This window comes from Plectropomus leopardus, chromosome 18, assembly GCF_008729295.1.
Source record: "Plectropomus leopardus isolate mb chromosome 18, YSFRI_Pleo_2.0, whole genome shotgun sequence".
NCBI lineage: Eukaryota > Metazoa > Chordata > Actinopteri > Perciformes > Serranidae > Plectropomus > Plectropomus leopardus.
This window is the reverse complement of record NC_056480.1, coordinates 2,703,363-2,727,804: the sequence shown is the minus strand read 5'-3', so window position 1 is coordinate 2,727,804 and position 24,442 is coordinate 2,703,363. Positions and strand designations below refer to the sequence as shown.

The window sequence follows — 24,442 nt, the reverse complement described above, 5'->3', positions numbered from 1 at the left end:
ACGAACTCATTTCGATTTTGGTGGTTAAAGGTCACTGTTGCCTTGCATCTGTCTCATTTCCATGAACAAAATATCTCAAGAATGAGGTCACTGTGACCTCACAAAACATGTTTTTGGCCATAACTGAAGAACTCATGTGCTACATATGACAAAATTTCACACAGGTGTCTAATAGGATACAATGATGAAGTGATAACATTTTACATCCAAACGGTCAAAGGTCAATTTCACCGTGACGTCACAAAAACACTTTCCTGGCCAACGTCAGACCTCAGGAACAGAAGAGGAGGCATTTGGTCAGATGCTGAAGTGGACATTTATCTTGGGTGTCCACATTGAAACTGTGCTGATTGTAGAGATCTTCTGTGCTGCCGGGGGAGATTTGTGTAAAGCATTCGTGTTTTCACAGACATGGATGTAAACTGTAAGTGCGACTTGAGTTGTCCGCTAGTTTTCTTGATAAAACAGAATGGATCTGTCACCGTGACTATTGGCTTTGTGATCAGAGCTGGCTCGAGTTGGTAACGTCCCCTGCAGGCTGAGGAGTGCTTCTTCCTCCTGAATGACTGACTGATGAAAGTCCCTCGTCTCTGATCACAGCTCCTGCTGTGGAGACAGCTGCTGACTGTCTGACTGGTCCCTCTTCTGACCTCAAGGACGTCAATAAAACAGTCTCATTTAGGTTGAGTCCAAAGTCTCCCTCTGTCCATATGTTTACCCTAAAATATATTTGATACAATAATGCTGTCTTGTGGTAATTTAAAGAGGCCTGTCTTGAATGTGTGATGCCTCACTAACAATTCAGCCATGAATATGTTTATGATTCCTCATATTTATGTATTTCTTTTTATTCGCCTGGTATATTTGTATGCCTTTGTGCTAAGGCTGAAATATTTTGTGTACTCTCCTGGCTGTCAGGAGCTCTTGTAATAGCTAAAGGGGATAATTATCTAAATCCGCACTAATTAGGACCAAACCATAGCTTGAGCTCAAAAACCAATTGTTTCATTCATGGGGCCAAAGCACTTTTAGGACCATGGCAACATTTTCAGAGCTTTTCAGAGTTTGATGGTTTCTTTGATGTTACTGAAAAACATTATCCAGCTTGAACATTAAAGAAAAAAAAGATCCGCTCACTAGACAGGGTCAGCGAGGACTTTTATTCAGTGTAACATCCCATAGAGATTCATTTATCTGGATACTTTCTCGATGTGAACACATAAACTATTATAATAGTTTATGCCAAACATGGGAACCATTTTATCTGTACCTGTTTATCTGGGTAAATATAACATTCATTTTTATGGAAAAAAAGAAGAGCAGACACAATAATTTAACTTTTGATGTTTTATTTAGTTATGTCAGTTACACATATTGACTTTTTATCTTGTCTAATTGTGCATGCCTGTTAGTCTGTGAGTTTTTAATTTCCTTTTTTTCACACAATTTCACATCTTTTGTTGCTGTTGTTGCTCTGTGGAACCAAAGTGTTATTATTTACTAAAGTGTAATTCCTTATAATGTCTTTTGAACTCTCGCTGTCGTATTTATCGCATTTTTTGAATGTTTGTTTTATAGCATTATCGTATTATTTTCATTCATTTGTTTATTATTTATTTATTTAGTTAGTTAGTTAGTCATTCGCGTATTTAATTTTTGCCGAGAAAAGATGATGACGTAGTTTTGCCGGGTTCCGTTTGCGTTGTGTTTGTCAATAAAGTATTTTTTGAAGCCAGCCAACATGGCGGACTACGACTTGACCACTAAGATAGCTCATTTCCTGGATCGGCATTTGGTTTTTCCTCTGCTGGAATTCCTGTCTGTGAAAGAGGTACAACGGCTTTTACACCCAAAAACGCCAGCATATAATGCGGCTGTTTATTTTCGGGTATTTATACATGAAAACACGACTGTAGCGGGTACCGCTTCATCCCGAGCCGGCTAGCTGGCTAACAGTCACGTTAGCTTTACAGCCTGTCACCTAACAGCTAACGGCAGCTAAACAACACATTTACTGACGCACTTTAAAGTTAGAGTAATGCTCAGATGTTAGTTAAAGTACCGATATTGCTGCGAATCTAGAAAATTAGTGTTGTTGTGGCTGTCAAGCTTTTTATCATCATATAAGTGTTAGCCTTTAGCTGCTAGAGCGGGTTGACGTTGGCTGCAGCTGAATGGGATGAGCAGCATTCATGAAAGTGTTAATCATGTTTACCTTTAACTCTTTTAATGTATGGTTTGGTTTTGTGAAGCACTTTGTAACTTTGGTTAAGAAAAGCGCTATATAAATAAAGTTTATTATTATTGATAATCCTGTTTCATTTTTCTGTTTTGTGTGTAAATGTGAGTCGAAAGGAAACTAAATTTTTTTTGTTTGTTTTTTGACAGATCTACAATGAAAAGGAACTTCTTCAGGGGAAGCTGGATCTCCTCAGCGATACAAACATGGTGGATTTCGCCATGGATGTTTACAAAAACTTGTACCCGGACAAGGAAATCCCACACTGTAAGAAACACAGCATTTTAACGCTTTATTTTGATCCCAAAGCTGCTCATCCTGTCAAAAATCTAGCTATTAAACAGTACAGTGAAAGTTACATTTTGGGCACTGACTATATACATGAGCTTTCAGGTGGTAATAACTATTCATGGTTTGTTTCATACACTGTGTTAATCAATTAACTGGACGCAGATGATCATCATTTATAAAACCACATAGTCAGAGAGAAGAGAAGTAGACATCATGTTATGCAGACTCTGTGTTGGTGATGTTCAGATTATTGGCCTGGCTTATTATTGGGGCAGATATTTGGCATTTTGCTGAATATCTGTATCAGAGTTTTTATTTTAGTGACCACCAATAAAAGCATGTAATTTAAATTGCAAAGAAAGTGTCAGCATGGGAGGAACTTTTACTTTGTAAAACCTCACAGAGCTGTTTTTATTTAAGCATTTTAATTTAGATATTCAGCTGACTTAACTAAAAAAAAACGTGTCTAGGAACTTTGTGCATACGATGTCTAAAGTTTTAGTTTTGATTAAACATTTGCTAAAGGCATCTAAACAAAGTTTGTTGTGTTTCAAATTCTATATATTGACAGAAAGATTTTCGTTTTATTGTAAATGCATATTGGCTTCAAACATCGGCCTTTTGTCTCATTAACTACGAACAATCAGTATCGGCCCTAATAAACACTATCAGTCGACACCTATTGTAATGTCCCAGCCTCCTTAGCAGTGTATTAGCCATGAGATCCATCAGAATCGTATGCTTCTGAGCTAATAACTTTCTTTTACTGATACTGGGGGAAAGTTACTCTTTGTAAAATACTGATGTAAAATTACAGCTTCTGTGGTTGGTGTTGGAAACGTGCAACAAGGAGTCATGGCTGAGAGGGAGAAACAGTTGAAAGAGTGGCTTTATTTTATAAAGAAAGATTACAGAGAACAGTGGTGATTGTAATGTTTGTAAAATGATAAATTTAAGTGTGGTTGGGAACACCAGCAATATGCTGAAATATCTTTCTTAAATTCTAAAGAAATTCTGGAAATGTCATGATTTTGACCCTCAAGGCTTGAGTGTAACTGCTTCCCAACAGAACGGCAGTTTCTGTGAGTAAACATACTAGTATGTTATACTAAAATCAGTAAGATGCAGGCAGGCTTGCTTAGCAGGTTTTTTTTTTCTTTGACAAAGTAAACTGAAAAAGGGGTTTGAAGATTTTTTTGCGGGAGTTTTTCCTTATCATCTGTGAGGGCCCTAGGACAGAGAGAGGTCATATGCTATAAAGCCATCTGAAGCAAACTGTGATTTGTGAAAATGGGCTTTATAGATAAAATTGACTTGACTAAATTAAAATGAATGTTGTACAGATATCTCTGAGTCCAGACTCAGAGATAGAAAACAGTTGTGTTGACTCTGAAAGTCTGTGTACAGTAGGCCTCACGATCAGCAGACTGATAGGAACAATCGACAGTCGTACTAGTATTAATAACATTTTGTTAATTCACATGCTCATTTATTCATCATAGAGATCATAAGAGTATTATAACGGTATTGTGACCTGGATAGTCCGGTTGCAGGTCAGGAAATGCTCAGTAAAAAACATCTTGTCCGCAGTGTTTCCTATAAAATGTTTAAGTTTTATTTTCTTTGCACCTATCGTTCTGTTGCTCCACCTGTGCCTAGACTACGCTCTGCACTCCAATAGTGTGGTGAAATTGAATAACCTAACGCTACATATATTCCAAAAATGGTCCAGCTCCAAAAATATCAAATCAGTTTGTGGTGACAGATGTTTAAATTGTGTCGGGCCGCCACAAATGATTGGATGTGTGGGGAAACCCTGCTGTATTTTGCTCTCTTGTGCTGTTGATTTTCCAACCAGAAATTTTGGGGAGCTACTTTTGTTTTTTCTCTGAAGGAGAAGCACCACTGTTGTACATCATTGTGTTGTGTTGTTTCCTTTTCAGCTCTGAGGGAGAAGAGGAGTACTGTGGTGGCTCAACTGAAGCAGCTGCAGTCAGAGACGGAGCCAATTGTCAAGATGTTTGAAGACCCAGAGACGACTCGACAGATGCAGTCCACGAGGTCAGACAGCATGTCAAAGAAATGCATTTCTGTTAAAAGGGATACTTTGCCAATTTTTATCCAGCGTTTTATTATAACAGTGTTGGTAGTATGTGAAGGTGAACTGTGGTAAACTTCCCTCTATCTAACCAGTGCCCAGATATCTCTGCGCCCAGCAAAACTCTGCTGGATGACACGTCAGACTGTTGCCCAAACTACCAGCTGTACTTGCCCATTTTCGTATTGCCCACCACCAGTCTGTGGACTGCAGAAGGCTCATCTGACATCTAAACTATTTGTTTTTTTTCTTCTTCAGAGATGGGAGAATGCTATTCGACTACCTTTCAGAGAAACATAATGTAAGTTCTGTTTAAATGGTTTATTCACACGTTTTTTTCTTGTATAAAGAGCGCAGTGCATTCTAATCATTTAAGGTGGGTTGTACAATGTGTTTTTGTTTCCATAACAACCAGCTGCCACTGTGAGCCAACAAAAGTGTTATCCAAATCTCTGAATCTTCAAACATCCAACACCACCCACCAATGTGCTCATTATTTACACAATGATCAAAGTACCTACTTGCAACTTTTCTTCCAGGGGTTTTTTCATTTTACCTTTTTTTGAATATATAATCTGCAGATAAATTACACCCACAAAAACATATTTCCCATGTCATGTGCACTACTTTAAAAGGAGGACTTGTTGTCAGTTTGAAGAATAAGAGGCTTTGTTTTGCCTAAAAAGATGAAAGAGTCCTCCACATTCCCTAATCAGCCTTGCAGACTCTTACTATTAGCTTTCTTTGAGAGGTAAAAAAGCAAAGGCGCTAGATGTTTGAAAAACAGTGGATTAGTGCGACTGCACTCCATGGCTGTTTAAAGCCACATTCATTATCGCTTTAATAGTTTTTCGCAGCGTTTTTAATGAGTGTTTACCAGTTAAATTACAGGTCGTAATGGCAAACCTTTCAGCCAAGTCCAAACTGCCATTTCCATTTAATTGGTTTCTTGTGAGTTTTCAACCTTATTCAATGGACTTTAGGTTTATGTAATCCTTGTTTTTTTGTTGCTTTTTTTGTCTCTTAGTTTCGACAAGAATACCTGGACACACTGTACAGGTATGCCAAATTCCAGTACGAGTGTGGTAACTACTCCGGGGCTGCAGAGTACCTCTACTTCTTCCGTGTACTGGTAAGAATAAACACATAAGAATAGAAACAGTTAATTACAAGCCACAATTGATTAAATTGTTTTCTAGGCTTGGGCGGGAAAAGAGAATAGAAAGAGGCGCACCTGTATCTATGATGATACTGTAAAACATACCTTTCTAAATACCCTGTTATACCATAATGCTATGATACCGCTCAAGCCTATTGTTTTCATCTGTATTTAAAAAAAAAAAAAAGTTTCGTAAATAAATCTCAGTCTGCTTGTATTATGGTGCACTGAGTTTGTTGCTCTGCTCAGGTTCCTTCAACAGACAGGAACGCATTGAGCTCCCTGTGGGGGAAACTGGCCTCTGAGATCCTGATGCAGAACTGGGAAGCAGCCATGGAGGATCTCACTCGACTAAGGGAGACGATTGATAACAATGTAAGTGAATTAAGAAAAGCAAATTCATATTGCATGTTCTGTAGAGATGGACGAATGATACTGAAGCTCTTGAATCCCTTGAAGTACACTGTTTCAGTACATTGTGTTAAATCAGGCCCCACCGGGCGTTAAACACAATTTTCGTAGTAGCCAAATGGTGAAATTACATCTGCCGAGCCCGTCACGTGATGCTTTTGGGCCCAAAAAATACTTTTTCCCACTGACTTACACTGTGAAAGAGGCATCTGTAAATCAGTGTATCATTTTTTTGAGTGTTAAAACACCCACATAATGACTCATTTCACTATCAGAATGTCATCTATTCGGTTCGATAACATTTGGAAAGTCTAGAGGAGCTGCATGATTAAATCATTTTATCCCTATTCAAGTTAGTGGGGCGTTAAATTGGAAGTGGCCGGCTCGGGCGGTGGAAGTGCGCCTGCTTTATAGGCACAATGATACTGAAGAAGTGCCGATCATTCTGGTAATTTATATGCGGCAGTTTAACTTTTTTGCTTCATGCACCACTGAGTAACTTCCATCTCCTTATACATCCCTGTGACTGATGACGTCAAAGGAGTCTAACGTTGTGTTTGACAGCTTTAAAAGTTTAACAGCTGAATTTTGTTACTATGCTAAAGAGAATAACAGAAATATATTGATAGACACTACAAAGGCATAATTATAAATGTAAGAACATTTTCACTTGATACAAAGTAATAGCGTAATAAAATCAGTTTGCTAACTTTATGAATATACTTACACTAGTCACATTACATTGTGATTCTAATGAAATGTCACATAAATATCTATTATGTATATCTATAAAACATGTGAGCCCACATGGCACTGAGCCCAAACTAAGGTATATAAAGGTTTTGTGTCAACAGTGTTTAAGTCTAGTTTTTTTTACATGATTCATGTATTATTTTACTGTAACATGTTCAATACCAGTTAATGCAGAACTCATAAAAGAAGGTGCAACACATTTAATCCAAACTCGCAAGCTTGTTGAATTTTCATTACAGACACGGGACTAAAACTATTAAAATTAGAGAGGTGTTGAGGTGCTTCAGCCCATCTTGAAGGGCTGTTGTAGGTTTTGTAAACAACCAGACGTCCCTGTGTTTTATGCTTTCAATAACATGAGACTTTATCAATCTCACACTGGGGCAATTAACACATTACAATATCAATATCAGGAGTCGGAAGCAAAAGAAAAAAGAAGGTAATAGAGCGCCAAATAAGGATGAAATATGACAAAAGTACAAATGAGTAGTGATGGTAATCACCATATGCGCTATATTATGATACTTTGGCAACGATCCAATATTATTTTGATTTAAAAGGTTCTGCAATATGCTGAATATTGCAATAATACACTGTATATTGCAGTATGTTCCGATTATTATTTTTTTAACTATCAATGCCGTCTCCTAAGGAAATATTTGTCAATATCTGTTTTATCTAAAAAGATAAAGATGATAAGATGAGGTTTTAAAGATAAAGTTTCTCATTTTAATGATTTTTATTGCTGCAGAATGTATGTATTGGACTGAAAAGGCAATTAATTTTATAACTGTACTAGCCTTACAAAAGTGTAATTTGTATTTGGATTAATAATCATAATCAATAATGCCCTGCAAAATAGCATGATATGATGCCTTTTTTTCCCCTCACCCCAATAAATCAGATAAATACAATGAAATAATAAAAATCTATATACACTTTTCACTTATACGGACACCGTACTCTACAGATAGTGTTCTACTGTACTGAAATGTTTTCCACTGAAAAAGATTTTAAGCCCCAAAGCCTCAAATATTTTTCTGCACAAATAGAAAGAAAGCCCCAAAGCTTCTTAAGACTTCATTCACCCATTTCTACTGTTATCATACAGGTGTCGTCAAGATTAAGTGATTAATCAGGAATAAAGAAATACATTGAGGTGGGTTAAGCGGCACATGCCAACATGTAATGACATTTGCAGTTTATAAAGGAGAAAACTGCAGGACTGTGGGAGTAACGCTCATTTTATGAATTGTTAATACCAACTAAAATCAAATAAAAGAGTACCGGCTGAATGTCTAATGAATGACCTCCTGCTATTTATGGGCCGTCTACTTCAATAGTTACTATGTGAACCGTTTCTCTGCAGTTAGTCAGGAACGTCCCTGAAAATTGGACTAAATTGTGTTTGTAGGGACTCTTGTTGCCTGATCCAACAGTTCGTAACATCTTTCATTTGTGTCCTTTTCAGTCTGTGAGCTCTCCGCTGCAGTCACTCCAGCAGAGGACCTGGCTCATCCACTGGTCCCTCTTTGTGTTCTTCAACCACCCGAAAGGCCGGGACAACATCATCGAGCTCTTCCTCTATCAGCCTCAGTGAGTTTTTTTGAAGGCACATGTTTTCAAAACACAAAGCTCTAATTTTCACAAAAGAAATCAGTTTTGTGAAGAAACGACGAAAATAAGGTATAAACAGTCACATCAGCCACATACATATGACACAGAAAAGGAGATTTGGTGTAAAATAACACACAGAGGTAAATAACGGCTGTAAAAACATGATTAAAGTAATAATTAGAATGTCATGAAAATAAATGAATGAAAATAGAATAGCATTTTTAAAAATTGAGATAGAAAGGGAGAAAACAACAGCAGTAGTAATGACAATGACGGTTTCCCAAAAAGTGAAGTACATTCCCCTCTGACTGAAAGACATAGAAGAAGATAGAAATTAAATTTATTAGTCATTTAAAGTTTAAAAAACGATAAAGATGGCAAAAGATAATCGAAGAAGTATTAGGAAATGGGTATATGGATATCTCATGTGGCACTAGGATGTCTCTGTGTTTTCAGTCCAGCAAAGAACGAGGGATGCACAGAGAAATCAGCTGAACATCAGGATCAGCCGATTTTGGCTTTGTTGACTGTCATCGGGCTTGCAGCAAATAAGATGACATTCGCTGATGTCGGTGGCTAATGTTTTTCTCTTGTGTCACATCAATTTTGTGCAGGCTTAAAAGAAGGGATGGGTACTGAAACCCAGTATTTAACGGGCTCCGGGTGGATTTTTAAGGACCGTAGTACTGATAAGCTCCAACATTAAGGAATCTACTGTTAGTAAAGGATACATCAAAAAAATATAATAATTGCGTATTTAGGTTCCATTCAGTTTATCTTGCACAGTTTTTATCTCACCGACTCTGTTTCTAATCTGCTATAGGAGAAAGACATTTGTCTATGATGCATTTTTGCTTTTCAATCCAGAGGAGAGCTCTGGGTGTCAGAGCCTGTAATTAAATTAAACTGCTTTAACTTAGGTGACATGTAAAACATACAATATTTATTAATATCTAACAAACAAAATTGCAAAATCCATCTCTTTTTAACAGATTTAGATGATGTTCTACTGGAGATAGTTCTGATAATAACCAAAACCAGGGCAAATTTGACCTATTTTAACAAATCAAAGATGCATGATTAGAGTGCGTCTTATCTCCCGTCATATCGGCACAAGGGCCGATGCTGATATTTCATTTTAAACCGAAGATCTTCAGTGTAAAAGCCTTTCCAGTTTGAAGGCCACCTTATTGTTTTGTTGACAGTTTATTTTTCTAACCTATATGTATTTCACAGCATGATTTTTTTTTGTCTGCACAGCTTCTGTCCTAAAAAAAATAAGGAAAGTGAGCGATGGCACAGAAATTTGTTGTGATGGCAACTAGTGGCACAATAACGTGTGCTCCCTTTGTGTTTTTCAGGTACCTAAATGCCATCCAGACAATGTGCCCACACATTCTGCGATACCTTACAACTGCAGTCATCACCAACAAGGACGTGCGAAAGCGCAGACAAGTGCTCAAGGACTTGGTGAAAGTCATTCAACAGGTGAAGAATAAATGTTTGCAAAAGTATTTCTTTATCTAATGTGGCTTAAGGATTCAGTCAACTACATGAATGGTGTTTTCTGTCACTCCCGCAGGAGTCGTACACATACAAGGACCCAATCACGGAGTTTGTCGAGTGTCTCTACGTAAACTTTGACTTCGACAGCGCACAGAAGAAGCTGAGGGAGTGCGAGTCGGTAAGAATGGCTACCCCAAAGTTTCCCCTTCTCTCCTCCTGCTTGACAGTGTGTGTTTGTCACGGTGCACGGGCCTAAATCGGCCCATAAAAGTTAGCTGTCTCCTGGGACTGAGGGGTAATGTGAAGCTTCCCTTAGCCATGGTGCTCTGATCTCCTGAGTCCCAGACATTTAACTTTGCAGCTATTCAGCCTCAGCAAATCCATGTCTGGCCTGATTTGCTGGCTCTTACTTTTATTCAGTTTGATTTTCAAAGCGGAACAGCTGTCAGATTTGGGGCTCGGGTGCCTTCTCTTTAGAAACCCTTGACTGCGGTTTTGTAGTTGTGTTGAGGGACCACTTTGCTCATTCTCTAAAGCACTCTTGTCAGTTGGCTTTTTACCCCTGTTGTATAAATTCTGCATTGATTGCGAAGGCCTCGACCATCCTGTCAGATACGGAGTGCGAGCATTATGACGGGAGAATGAAGATAGTTCATTAAGTCATTCTGTTGTCATGGATTCTGCTGAGTTTTAATGGTCAGGAGCATTTCAATTTAATTGTTCTTGTTTATTTTCACTCCAGAGATCAACACTCCTCTTAATTAGTGTATAAACATCACATTTTTTGTTTTGCTGTTTCCAGTTTTTCAGAATTAAGTCTTCTGTTGTGCAAAGAGAACTTTTTGATTGATGCCCAATATCAGTGGACCCGTTTTGTCTCGATCACAAGATAATAATGAGTGAATTTGTAAACTAATTTAATATTTATGGTGCACTATGGCACTTGAGTTTGTGTTTACTAAAGCAAGGCATTGAATAATTGGATTTGTCACACAATAACAGCTCCCTGTGAAATAATGGTGCCACGTCTCCTTTCACAATCCCAGACACTAATGTATTCATAAATTTAAGCTCTTCTGGAGATGTGAGGTGGCCAAACATCCCATTTGATGTTTCTGTGATCGCTGCTTTAAAAGCACAGATAGAGACGTCACGACATAATCTCCTAGAAAACACTCAGTAGGGCTCACGTCTGGTGATCGCTTTATGATTCATGTCGGGCTGGTTCCATGTTTTCTTTAAAATGAGCGTAGCGACAATGATGGAGACAAATGTTAACATCTTGTTATGTAAAAGTACACACATTACCTCTCTAAACATACCCTGCATATACATTATGCGTTTATCAACGAGAGCATTAGCATTTTACTTTCTTTTTCATGTAAACGGAACATGTTTAAACCTGGTATTTACTTGTGTCTTGGGTGATCCGATCACACGTGGACAGCTCTAAGTCTGTCTGTCCACACCTGTCTCTAGAATGTGTCTCGAGTGACCGCTTGTGATCACTCCCCTGCTCTATATGCAAATAAACAACGTACATAATTTCAGTTTGTTAAGACCAAATGTGTTGTTTTAAAACCACCTGGAGGCAGCAATGTCCTTCTCATGCCTAGTGTGCCAGAAATGCATGTGTCCTCCATCTCTTAGTATACGTTTTGCCTGTTTTTGTGGGCTCTTCCTTGATGTCCTCTTTTCTTTCTCTTCAGCTTATATTTTAGCTTCTTCTACTTTCAGCCTCTTCTTCAGCCTACTCTTCTTCAGATTCATATTTTTTTCAGCTTCTTCATCTTCCTCTCCTTCAGCCTTTATTTAAGCTTTTTCTTCTTTTTCTATGTTTTTTTTATGTGATCTTCTTCTTCTGATTGTGTCGCACTTTGTATCACCATTGGTGCGTGCATGAATAGGTACTTCCACCTACGCAGGGACGTGACGTGTGGAGCTCAACATTGGTATATTGGTGCTTTAAAGATTAATAAAAACCCCCAAATCACCTTCTTTCAGTTGGAAAAACAATATGGGTATATGTATGGGTATCTAGTGGTGTTGTTGATCGATTCATGTCCAACTCTTTGACATTTGAGTTAAAAGTATTAAAATTGCTCATATTGTGTATACATAGTATATACTATAAAACTGTCTTATATATACTCAGCATTTTGAGGCTGGGGGGTTTTGACCAGGACATTTTAATGTATGGGTGGAAAAACCAATGGCTGGAAATTCTGGCAAAACTGCCCGACCACAGGAAATAGTTTCCAGCACATTGTATGTGGTCGCTGTGTGGTGCTATTATGTACTCTAGTGTACTTAAAGTATACTTACCATCCCAGCAAAACGGTTGCATGGGTTAAGATTATAACTGTACACACTGATGCAGAAATGTAGACTGTTATTTCATCACATATGTTTTGAATTTGACACCGCACATATATTGGAAAATGTGCTGGCAGACACACTAAAATCACCAAGAACATTTGGTCTTTTCCATTTTGTTTTCTTCCTTTCTATATATGAATGCTGTTTGTGTATAAAGTGGTCAGTGTTTACAGTAGTGGTTTTGTTTCCTTCAGGTTCTTGTAAATGACTTCTTCCTTGTGGCTTGCCTTGAGGATTTCATTGAAAATGCCCGTCTCTTCATCTTTGAGACCTTTTGCAGGATCCACCAGTGTATCAGCATCAGGTATGTCGTCTTTGTAAGACGTACTTGTCAGAAACTGTGTGCAGCCTTTTTATCTGCAGAGAAAGAAACAGATGAAAAGATCCTTTCAGCGCCTGTCGCTATATGATTGATGTTCTGCAGTCATTTTTCTTCTCAATGCTCCCAAATTGTACATATTATTCATGTTCTGCTAGTTTTTTGGCTACTGTATTCAACAACAAACTGTTAAAAGGAAAATTTGAGGACTTCTGATTCCCCCAAGGGATATTTACTTAACTGAAACGCCCCCTCCTCCCTCGCTCTCTCCGCTCAGCATGCTGGCAGACAAGCTCAACATGACGCCGGAGGAGGCGGAGAGGTGGATCGTCAACCTCATCCGTAACGCCAGACTCGATGCCAAGATCGACTCCAAACTGGTGAGGCTCTGCGTTCACTGATCCACCTTCAGTCAGATGAGCTTCAGATCACTGAGCCCAGCATAAACAGACCTGTCGAGACTCATAATTTGGGTAGTAATATAGTCATGGCAATTTATTTATTTTTACTCTTGACTGAAAGCAGCGTTGAAGGATTTAACTAGTGAAGCACTTACCACTTTTGAACTACTTTAAAAGTTTAATATGTAACATTTCCACGGTACAATGTCTAAACGGAACTAGAATAATATTATACGCTTTGTCATTGAAGTACTTTAAACTTTGGATTAGCTAAATGTCATATATTAAAAAAAAAACATCAACACTTCAATACAAACAATGCAACCATCTTAATAAATTAATACAGATACATAAAAAAAGATAAATTGGCGCTTAAACACAATATAACAAAGCATATTATCATGCGATATATTCTAGATACAGTCTCCCAAATATCCTCATCTCTGAGTGGTGTTAATTCAATAAAATAAAAGTCTTCTTACAGAATAAAGCCATTTATTTCCATCTTTAATATTAATAATATTGAATGATTCTAGCTGCAGAGATGAAGTCTGAAAGTGCAAAAACATGATTTTCATTGGCAGTGGTGGTTAAAAAATGCAGGCCGCTCCTGTGATCATCGGTCTGCCTTTAGTTATTGTTTTGATTGAGAGACCCCTAGTGACAGAAATGTAAAAGTCAGTCCGTCAGAAGTGTTGATTTTTGTGAATGTGTTCCTCAGGGCCACGTGGTGATGGGCAACAACGCAGTGTCGCCGTACCAGCAGGTGATCGAGAAGACCAAGAGCCTGTCCTTCAGGAGCCAGATGTTGGCGATGAACATCGAGAAGAAAGTCGCCCACAGTAACAGGAACGAGGTAGACTGAGCTCTAAACGTTATGTGGAGATATAAACTTTTCACCTTTAGTATAATTTAATATTTGGGGAATATTTTTTAACCTTTTTTACAATAAACCGACTGAGTTAAGAAAGACTTAACTTTCTCTACAAACATCAACAGAGATTCATAAGCTCACACTTGCTGTCACAACAACCTGTTCAAGGCTTGATTTATTTAAAAATTGTAGCCGTGTTTTCACTTTAAACTCTTGAATCCAAATGGTTAATTTTTCTTGGGAACATTCAAAGATGCAAATGTAGAAACGTTTGGTGCATCGCTCACATTTTAAATGCTCGCCCTTCGTGTCAGTTTGTGCAGACCACTTACATCTGTCCTGCTGTCAAGGAAAACCTGGGAAAGTCTTGAAATTTTACTGTTACATTTTCCAGGCCTGGAGAAGTCTTGGAATCAGTGAAAATCATGGAAAAGCCACAAAACTTTTTTTGTGTATGCTGAAACTGTGTAAGCCTCCACATAAGGAAATGTATCAGCAAATTTATTTTCTGTGGCTGCTGATGAAAGTTGATGCTGTTGATGAAGTTGGTGTGTGACGGTTTGTGAAACATCATGTTTCCTTATTTTCTCCCCATGCACGTGCTCTCTCTTCACGTGTACCAGCTAGCTGAAAATTTTGAATCGAGTTTTAATTTTATGTTTAAAAAAACAAGTAGGGACAGAATAAAATAGCTTTTTATTACGAGTTCTTGAAAAGCCATGGAAAAGTTTTGAAACGAAGCTCCTCTTGCAACAAAACATTTGGGAAAAAGAAAATCCTGATTTTAATTGAAGTCATATTTGGTGCTAGAAAATAAAGCAGCCTTTTGCAATTTTGTCAGGACAGTTAGTGTTTGTGTCAGTCACTTTGAGAGAGAAGCTGACAGATGTTGGAGGATCTAACTTTGGAACAGATCTTTTTCTAATGTTTTTTTTTTTTCCTGTTTGTTTTTGTGCTATTTTACAGACGCCGAACTGGGCTGCTCAAGACTCCGGCTTCTATTAAAATGGAAATCACCTTCAAGAGGATGCAGATGGCTCTTTGGAATATTATTTGGGCTTTTTTATTGAATTCATTAATTTATCAGTTTAGCTGCTATTGTGATTAAACTGGCCGCTTAAGTTCTCCAGTTAAAAAAAAATCAAAGAGGAGGCAGCAAGGCTCGATGGAGACATTGTCATTCGGGGTATTATTTATTAAACGGACACTCTCTTCATCAGAATTTATTTATTATCTTTCATTAAAGCTGGGGTAGGTGGAAAATTTGAAAACAAGTACTCCTGCAGCTCGACTCTCTTCCCTCTTTGTCTCAGGCTCCTCCTACCAAATGACCACGGCCACACGGGCTCACACAGTGACCCAATTAGAGGAAAAAAATAATTTAAAAAATAAGGCAAAGTACTGCAGCACTTGAGAACTTATATATAGAACAGAAAATGTACAATCAAAATTTGACTGATACTTTTCAAAAAGTACTAGGGATGCACGATATTGTATTTTTTTGCAGATCTAAGAACAACTCATTTCGCTGACACCGATATTAATATATCCACTTTTCCCCCATCTAATTTTAGCAATAATCAAGTCTCTTCTGTAGTAAAATTAACATCATATTATGCATGCTTTTATTGTGATGACCCAAGAGCAGATGGAGACATTAAATACAATGATTTTTCAGAGTTTGTAACATTCATTCATTGTGCAAAATAAGAAAAATACTTCAGCTTAGGGTTGATATTTGGTACATGTTTGCTTTGTAATTTAAAAAAAATGATTTGTAATATCAGCAGAAATCTGCATGTTTGCTGATTCCGAGTACCGATGTTGCGCGGGTATTATCGTGCATCCCTAAAAAGTACCATGACGTAACAAATATGAACAATAATATTGTAGGTTTTTTGCCAAATGAAAATTAAACTGCCTGCCTCAGCTTTAAGTGTTAATTTCTCGATTAATCACCCAGACTTTTTGAGAAACATTTCAACAAGAAATGACACAATTAACATTAAACATTTTTTTGGCTCTTCAGAGATTTTGTTCTCCTGCCTCTATTTATATTTGGCCACTAGATGGCGCAGTTGGTTCATTTTTGTTTCCCCTTTTGCACTCAGTGGCAACATTGTGCAATCCCTTGCAGACTAGTTCCTACTGTATCTGAATTTAATGCTTGCGTGATTTTGATGCAAAAATAAGACAAGACAGATGCAACATTTACTCAAGTTACACTTAAAAAACACTCCTGCAGCCAGCCTTGTCAGTCAGTCACTTTATTTATAGTGCTCCTCTGTTTATTTTCAGTTACAGTTTCTGCTCATGCAGTTAATGTTTAACCACACCTTATTTCTGAATTTTGAATGAAGCTGCAAAGCCGACTCTATTTCAGCGTATCTTTGTCAAATATTTGACTTGTGTTAATGCACTGTAAAAAACAGCCTCAGTACACATCATTACAGTCACTCGCAGCTTTGAGGAAGAGGGATTATTTCAAACCTGTTAGGTGGATAGTTTTGTTCAATTAAAGCGTGCACTCTTTGTTAACCCTTTCTGTGAAATGAAACCTGGGCCTGAATGTGCATCTGGTGTTTCCGTCATGTTGATACACTAACCTGGTTAAGTCTTTAAAAACCTGGAGCGATATAACTTTTCCTGTGCAGCTTTCAGATGGTGGAAGTGTTTAAAGTTTGTAACCCTTAACAAATTTGTTTGATTTCTTTGGAAAAACATGAGAAAAAAAGGCAGTGAGCAACTAAGTACAAAATGTCCCACAAATTGCAAGAAATGAGTAGAGTTAGAAAATTCCCTTTTTTAATGTTAGGTACTAACATTAAAATATCTAGAGGGGAAAAAACAAAAAAAACTTTGGAAAAACTATTTATAATGATCATAATTGCATATTTAAAACTATGTTGCAGAATTATTACATTTTTAAGCACTTTTTTACCCTAAACCTTGTTTTATTTGTTTACTTTACCTTTTCTCTTTCCCCCCCTAATTTTTAAGTTCCCTTTCTTGTGCTTTTTACTTTCTCGCTATTTTTTGTGCCATTTCTTCTGTCATTGCTCATTGCCTTAAGCACCTTCTCCAGGTCATTTCCTTTTTTAATTTTACATTATCTATTATTTATTTATTGTACTAATGATCTGATAGTTTTGCTTGAACTTTTTTTCTTTAATTTATTGCCTATTTTGGGGTCGTTTCTTCTTCCACTGCTCATTTACACCTTCTTTTTTGAAAGAAATCAAGCCAGTTTGCTCGGGATAGATTTGGTAAATTAAAGTGTGCACTCTTTAACGTTTTCTGTGAAATGTAATCTGAAGCTGAATGTGCAGTTGCTGTTTCTGTCATGTCAGTGCACTAACCTGGTTAATGACCGTAAAGAAAATGCAGCTCCAGCATGATATTACCTTAAAAAATGCAGCTGTCGGAGACAATCGCAGCTCTGCTCTGTCATTATGTAAAATATGCTGGCAGGTGTTCAGGTACCCCAGGTGCTTTTCTGAGTCGCCCCTCAGCTTTACAGCCTCTCGGTCCATGTGTTCAGCCTGGGAGTGGCTGACAGTTACGCCTGCCGCTCTAACTCCTAGCCACTCCTCCAAACTGTTTTCCTTGTGCACACACACACACACACTTTTCCAGGACTCTGTAAAACATAACAGACACATACACGAGCTAACACACCCCATGCGTACACACACACACACACTCTCTGAGCTGACGTGGGCTGAGTTCTGTGCACGGCTCCTTCTGGAACAGCTGGTATCCATCTGTGGTTGCTGTGGCTTCTTCCTGCTGCTGTAGGCACCGTGGCTGCCCGAGAGGACACAAACCGGCCCGCTGCAACCCATTCATGAGCTCTGCTGCAGTCACACTCTGGGAATCAGACTGACGAGACACTGAGTGTGCTCCCCAGACTCCAGCATGGATATCCTGACGGCCTGGGCTGTCACGAACCCGGCTGCGGCCCGGCTCCTTTGGGTCCTGGTCCTGGTTCTGGCCACCCTCCTGGTCTGGCTCTTCTTCTTCTGCTGCTACAGTTGGAACCAGAGATCCTCGCCCTCCCTGGAGAGATACCTGGCAGGTAGGTGGGCCCTTAACTCTTCTCTGTGAGTGAGTGGAGGCCTGTGCTTGATGTTGTAAAGTTTTAGCTCAAGTGAATTTAAGAGGAGGAACACTCAGTGCATTTCTTTTTTTTCCAAGTCTGGTAATTGTAAATTGTTAGTGTTTCCTCTCCAAGACTGCAGTATCCACATTTTCCATAATTTGTCAGCTCGTGTTGGCTCTGCCTCCAGTTTGTGGTTGTTTCTAATGTGCTCGTACCCACGTGAGAGAGGACACAATGAGTCTTTTATACTTTTTGGTACGATAAACACGTTTATTTTTAGGGCGTTGCTATGAGGCATCACATGCAGACTTTTTGATCAAATAAAGAGCTTGAGACTGCGCTTTAGTCATGCACCACACTCCAGGATGTGGGCTTAATAGCATGTTATAAATGTGACATGATGTAATGCAACATGCAGCTCAATCCCACAGTGATCTGCAGAGTCATGATAACCTGCACATCACTGCAAGCAACATGTGGATACTCACAGTAAACAATGACTCAGGTCTTTACTGTCCATCTTTTCTGCAATTTCACTTTTACCACATCATGAAAGCAGTTGATGTAATGATTGACCCAAATTTATTTGTTTTTGTATTTTTGTTTTTTTACCTTTTCTATTTGATATTTCTTTTTCAGCAATATTTTATTGAACTTTTTTTCATATAAACAATGTCACCTATGGCCAGCAAATACATACACATACACGCAAAAAAAGAAAATTAGAGTATATTAAAATACAATTTGAGGTACAGACCTCAAAATTATACTCAGTGATTTTGTTAAATAAAAGTTATTGCTGTCTTGATGAATTTTAGTAACCTCAAAGACTTTTCTGTGCGGAAGCCATGAGTGGCCATACATTCATACTTTGTTTTTTCTCCCTTCAATTTCCTCAAGATAACGAGATCATTTTCGAGAGATTGCAAGATACAGAAATTGTGTTTTCCTGTGATAATGACATAATTAATTTGTGATCTCAAGATAACAAATTAAATATGACAGGGCTGAGATTTCTGTGACATGACTGATGACTGCCCTGGACACTAATGTAGATTGTTTTGTGCTTTTATGCCTATTATTCTAAAATATTATTTAAACGAATGAGTGAATGTTACACCATGAATGCTAATGTTACATTAACTGTCTGTCAAGCTAACTTGATGACTCAGGACCTTACAAATCAAATCTATCTATTGTCCTACATAGATAGAGAGTGCAATCTACTCTTAGCTTTCAGACATCCAAAAAGTGTGTGAGTTTAATTCACACGGTGTGTGATTTTAAGAGCTGTCCGTGTCAGAGTGTACTCCATGTACTCTCTCCACTTTTCCACATATTTCTCAGTCCTCTCCTCAGAACTGAAAGAGATTTGTTTATATGATGCAACTTCTGTCGACTCTGTGAACCCATCCAAAGTAATATTTGTTTGTTTGTTTTTTCCGTACAGTGTTGGCGAAGCATTCCAAATCTAAAGCTCCAACTCAGGTGAGAAAAATCTGCCCCAAAACAGTGACTTTGTTCTGTCTTTTTTAATGAATAACTTCCTCATATGCTCCAAAAATGTCAGCACCTCATGCCTTACATTCCTGCATAACCACGAAGCCGTCCTCAAAGTGGCGCCTGCTTTCATTATCAGAGCAGCGTGTCGACTTGCAATTCTCCCCTCAGACTTCAGAGGTCCCCGTTTACCTGCAGTTTGCTCAGTTTTATACAGTCAGCCTGCAGACGAGACCAGCAAGACTGACAGGTTCATTATTACTTATTCAGTGTGCTGAAACATTTCTATTTATTGATATATAATGATTATATTTCTCTGCCAATATGTAAACATGTCACATTAATGCCCCAATATTCTGCAGTGTGTAAGACACTTTAATGTAATTTTTTAAGTCATTGAAGAGATCATATTGGAGGATTTTATTAAGGTTTCTTGGGGCTCTTAATATGGTCAGAATCAAAAAATTCAATTTGAGCATCTAAACTTAAAATTAACATCTTTTGAGAGGCCGTTTCATGAAAGCTTGAGATTAAACCAATGAAGTGTTGGTGCATTTGGCCTTGTTTGGTGCCTCCTTGGAAACGACTGCCACATTCTTCACTTTTCAATAAACCTGCCTCGCAGCTTTTAAAAAGTCCACCAGGAATGCCGCCTTTTAAACTCTATTTGATGCTTTGAAATGAAAACACGGTTTAGATTGACTTCTTAAAGCAGGTCAGCAGCATTTCGGTTGGTAAACTGCCTGCACATCATGTCAGGCACTGAGAATGTGTGGAACTATTTCTTTAAAACCACTTAAAAACTGAAATAATAACTCATAACCTTTTTCATTTTCAAGACTCTGTAGTCGGGAGAGTATTTTTGTTCTCAGGATTCTCTGTTCGACTATTCAGTATTCTGTTAACACACATCAACCTTCATATTGTGATTCACTCTTTGCCCCCAAAATAGGTTTGGTTTATTCTGCATTGCGATCAAAAGACACATTTGATGAACACCCACAAATAGATAAAATGTAAGATCAAAACTGACAAGTAATTTAAGCCACTTTGCCTTTTCCTTTTTTCCTTATCTTTTTTTTCCAAGTTTTATTGTTATTTACAAGGACAGGTCAGACAGCACTACAATAGCTCGCACCTTTTTCCTAATCTTAATGTGTTGTAAAAACCTGACCAGTTAACCAGTTGTGTTAAACCTGTCCTGAGACCTCTTTTTTAAAAACCCTCATCTAGACTGTTTTCATTCCTTTCTTGGTTGGTTGGTGGTATTTTTTCCAGTTAATTCCTTCTTGTAATATGTTTTCCTCCTTAGTTTTTTTAGTAAATGTTACCATGCTAACATTTCCTAATTTGCAAAATACAGCTGAGGCTGTTGGGAATGTCAGTTTTTGGAGGTGAAGCAATAAAAACTCTGACCTGATGTTGGCACTAAATGAAAATTTAAGTAATAACTTAATAACTGAATTTATTGAAAGTCATCCCGAGATGAACACAAATATTTGGACCAAATGTTATGTCAGTTCAGCAGTTGTTGAGGCCTTTTGCCCCTTATCGCAGATCTAAACCTCATGGTGGCGCTACATTAATATCAGGGGATCATCACAGTCATAAGTCCTCATCATGTGGAAACCATGAATGCTTGTAACAAAGATTGTGTCAATATGCCCAGAGGACGTTTTTGAGATATTTCAGTTTTGAACAAAGTGGTGGACTCACTGAGAGTCACAGTGCTTGCTAGCATGGCAAAAAACGTTTAACTTATGCAGCTCTGCAGTGATTCAGCGTGCAGTGTATCCTGTTTTTACATTTGATGTTCTCCTTCAGTAATAAGGGGAAGTGATGCATTAATGTTTCCAGCATGAGCAACAGTGTTCCTTTATGAATATAAGAGGAACTGACATTTTCTAAACCACAAAACAAAGTGCATTGTTCTTACTCGATGCCATCTGAACAATACACAACATTTGTGCTTCAGCAGTGATACTTCACTGACAGCAACCAGGCCGAATCTGGGCAGGTGGCCATCCGACCATTTTCTAATTCACAGTAGAAATAAAGTGACTCCCATAAGGAATTTTATACTTTTATTATACAAAATAAAAAAGAAATCATCAAATTAGAACTTGTTAATCAAAAAAGTGCCAGTGGAGGATCCTTAGCTAAGTCTTAGCTGAGCCCTTAATGTCCTCAAATCCTAGAAAAGTCTTCAAATCCTAATGTCCAAAGTTTCTAAAAATGTCCTACAGTCCCAGAAACGTCCTAAAATCCAAGCAATGTCCTAAAATCTTAAAAAAGTCCTGATATCCTAGAAACATTCTTACATCCGAAAAAAGTCCTAAAATTCTAGAAATGTCCTAAAATCCTGGAAATGTCCTGAAATCCTAGAAAGGTCCTAAAATCCTAGATATGTCCTTAAATCTGAAAAAAGTCCTTAAATACAAGAAATGTCCAAACTTTCGAGAAACATCCGAAAACATTCTGAAATCATAGAAACATCCTAAAATCTTAGAAATGTCCTAAAATCCTAGAAATTACCTAAAATCCTAGACATGCCCTAACATCCGGGAAACATCCTAAAATCAAAGAAACATTCTGAAATCCCAGAAATGTCCTTAAATCCTAGAAATGTTATAAAATCCTAGAAACATGTAAAACATGGCCTTCTGTCATTTTGCAAAAGTGGCCCCTGAGCACAGCAAGTTGAGTGTCCTTGTACTGCAGTTTGTGTAGAAATAAAATATGCCTGCAGTGCACCTATTTAACAGATCCTCTTCAGCTTTGGCCCCCTCGTGTCCCGTCTCTCTGTTTATATTATTGCTATATAATCCATGTACTATAATAAAAGCTCTCAGCAGATGCAGCTTTATCGAGCAGCAATCCCATTAAGTATCCTTACAAATGGGCTCCTGTCGCACTCAGAGATCTGTGACTGGACTGGCCCCGCTCAGTGTGTTTTGGCACCGTCATTATGAGTGTTGTTACAGAGTGGAGAAGCACTGTGCGCTCATTGTGTGCGATAAGTTTGAGAGGCTCTCTGAAATGCCTCCATGAGTGAAGCCCTTTGTCTGTTTGGCACTCACACGCCAACAGAGGTCCGTTTCCTCCTGCAGCAGCCGGTTTGGGACAAAGAGACATGTGAGGTCTCTGTCTGAGGAAAAGAGCTACGCACAGCAACCAACGTAATACAGTGATCAGAGGTTACAAGGCTGGTATAGTCTCTGTTTTTAATCTGATCACATAAAAGAAAAAGCCTGCATACCAACAAAAAAGGCATCAAAAAAATATTATGCACTGCATGTCTTCAAAGACTGCCAGAGATGTTTAGAGTGAGAAGCTGTGGGAGGAGCGTCCTTAAATATTCCACCATGATGTGTTTCTGCTGGTTCAGAGGTTACAGCTGAGCCACATCACTGTGTGCAATATATGAATGATTTCATTATGTTTGCATATGATTTTCAACAACTGACTGAAAGAAAGGCTTGTTCATTTCGGGACAATGGAAATGTCACTCATGCATGCTGTCAATTTAAATTTCCAGTAAAGAAAGATATGGTGGCCCTGAGAGCTCAAAGCACTGCAACTGAGGAAAATACATGCAAATAAACAAAACATGAAGAAAACACTTTCATCAGTCTGGAAGCAGATGTGCAGTATTTAGGGAAAAAAACAAACTTTGCTAAGTGAAAAACACAGCCAAATGTGGAAATGCTGCAAAGAGCACAAAAGAATAAGAAAAATTAAAAGGAAAAAAACCAAAAACATGTTTAGTTCACTTTATATACCCATGTTTAAACCAAGGGGTGGCCGTGGCTCAGAGGGTTCACTGATCAGAGGGCTGGCAGTTCAGTCCCGGGCTGCTTCAGCCCGTATTTCAAAGTATCGTTGGGCAAGATATTAAACCTCAAATTGCTCCCACAGGTGTTAGGTTGGGTGTGCATGGATAAAAAGTGAGTCAGCAGTGTGTGAATGTCTCGAGTAGTGTGAAAGTACTTTGAGTGGTCCAATAACTAGTAAAGCGCTATACAAGTGCAAGCCCATTTACCAATGTTGTGCATTTGTTTTAGTTCAAACACTTTGATTGCATGATTCAAATTTGAATCGGCAAGCTAGTAATCGGCAAAAGGTTAAAGTCGATTACAGCCATGTATTCCCAGGCCGTCGAATACCAACGCTTTTTCGCGCATCTTGGCGTATGATACTGACACCAAACTCATCCTGTAGTGTCTATGTAAGACGCACCGGCCTTCATGTACTCCAGTGTAAACTTATCTGTGGCAATATTTGACGCTCAGAGCAACAAACACAGACGTGTTCATGTTAAACTAAAAGTCAGTGCTGTCTTAATATAATGTTACATAACTTACTTTTGTCTTCTACTTACTGACATCAATCTGGTGATAAATTTCCGTCTGTGATGTTCTTATTTTAACCCAAAACGTGAGGTTTTTTCTAAACCTAACCAAGTACTCTTGTTACCTAAATCTACCTGTGACTGTTTTACTTCAGTCACATGTTACAGTGAGTTTCAGAGCTGTGCGTCACATGCAGACGCTAAAGAGTGCATCTCAGAGAATACATTGAACATTAACAACAAAATATCAGAAATCCAAAAAAAAATATTTGTTTGTGTTCTGTGCCACTTGCAGCATTTCTGTATTTGATTGTTTTCTCACTTTCACTCTCAAAATGCAAATATTTTCCATGTGCTGTCAAATTGGTGAGGATGTTTCCTCCATTTGCCTGTATTTTGTTTATTTGCATTACTCTTTTATGTTGCAGTGAGTTGAGCTCTC

At 38.1% G+C, this 24,442-nt stretch overlaps 1 protein-coding gene across 1 annotated transcript; it reads left to right on the top strand.

The window, feature by feature from the left end:
* The first annotated feature begins 1,728 nt into the window (after positions 1-1,728).
* On the top strand, positions 1,729-16,077 carry eif3eb (eukaryotic translation initiation factor 3, subunit E, b). Its single transcript, XM_042506801.1, has 13 exons — positions 1,729-1,831; positions 2,389-2,506; positions 4,474-4,591; positions 4,887-4,929; positions 5,656-5,760; positions 6,037-6,162; positions 8,423-8,547; positions 9,930-10,056; positions 10,151-10,252; positions 12,648-12,757; positions 13,050-13,152; positions 13,895-14,029; positions 15,014-16,077. Exons 1-13 carry the CDS (start codon positions 1,742-1,744, stop codon positions 15,050-15,052), a joined length of 1,341 nt encoding a protein of 446 aa, XP_042362735.1. The 5' UTR covers positions 1,729-1,741; the 3' UTR covers positions 15,053-16,077.
* The last annotated feature ends 8,365 nt before the right edge of the window (positions 16,078-24,442 follow it).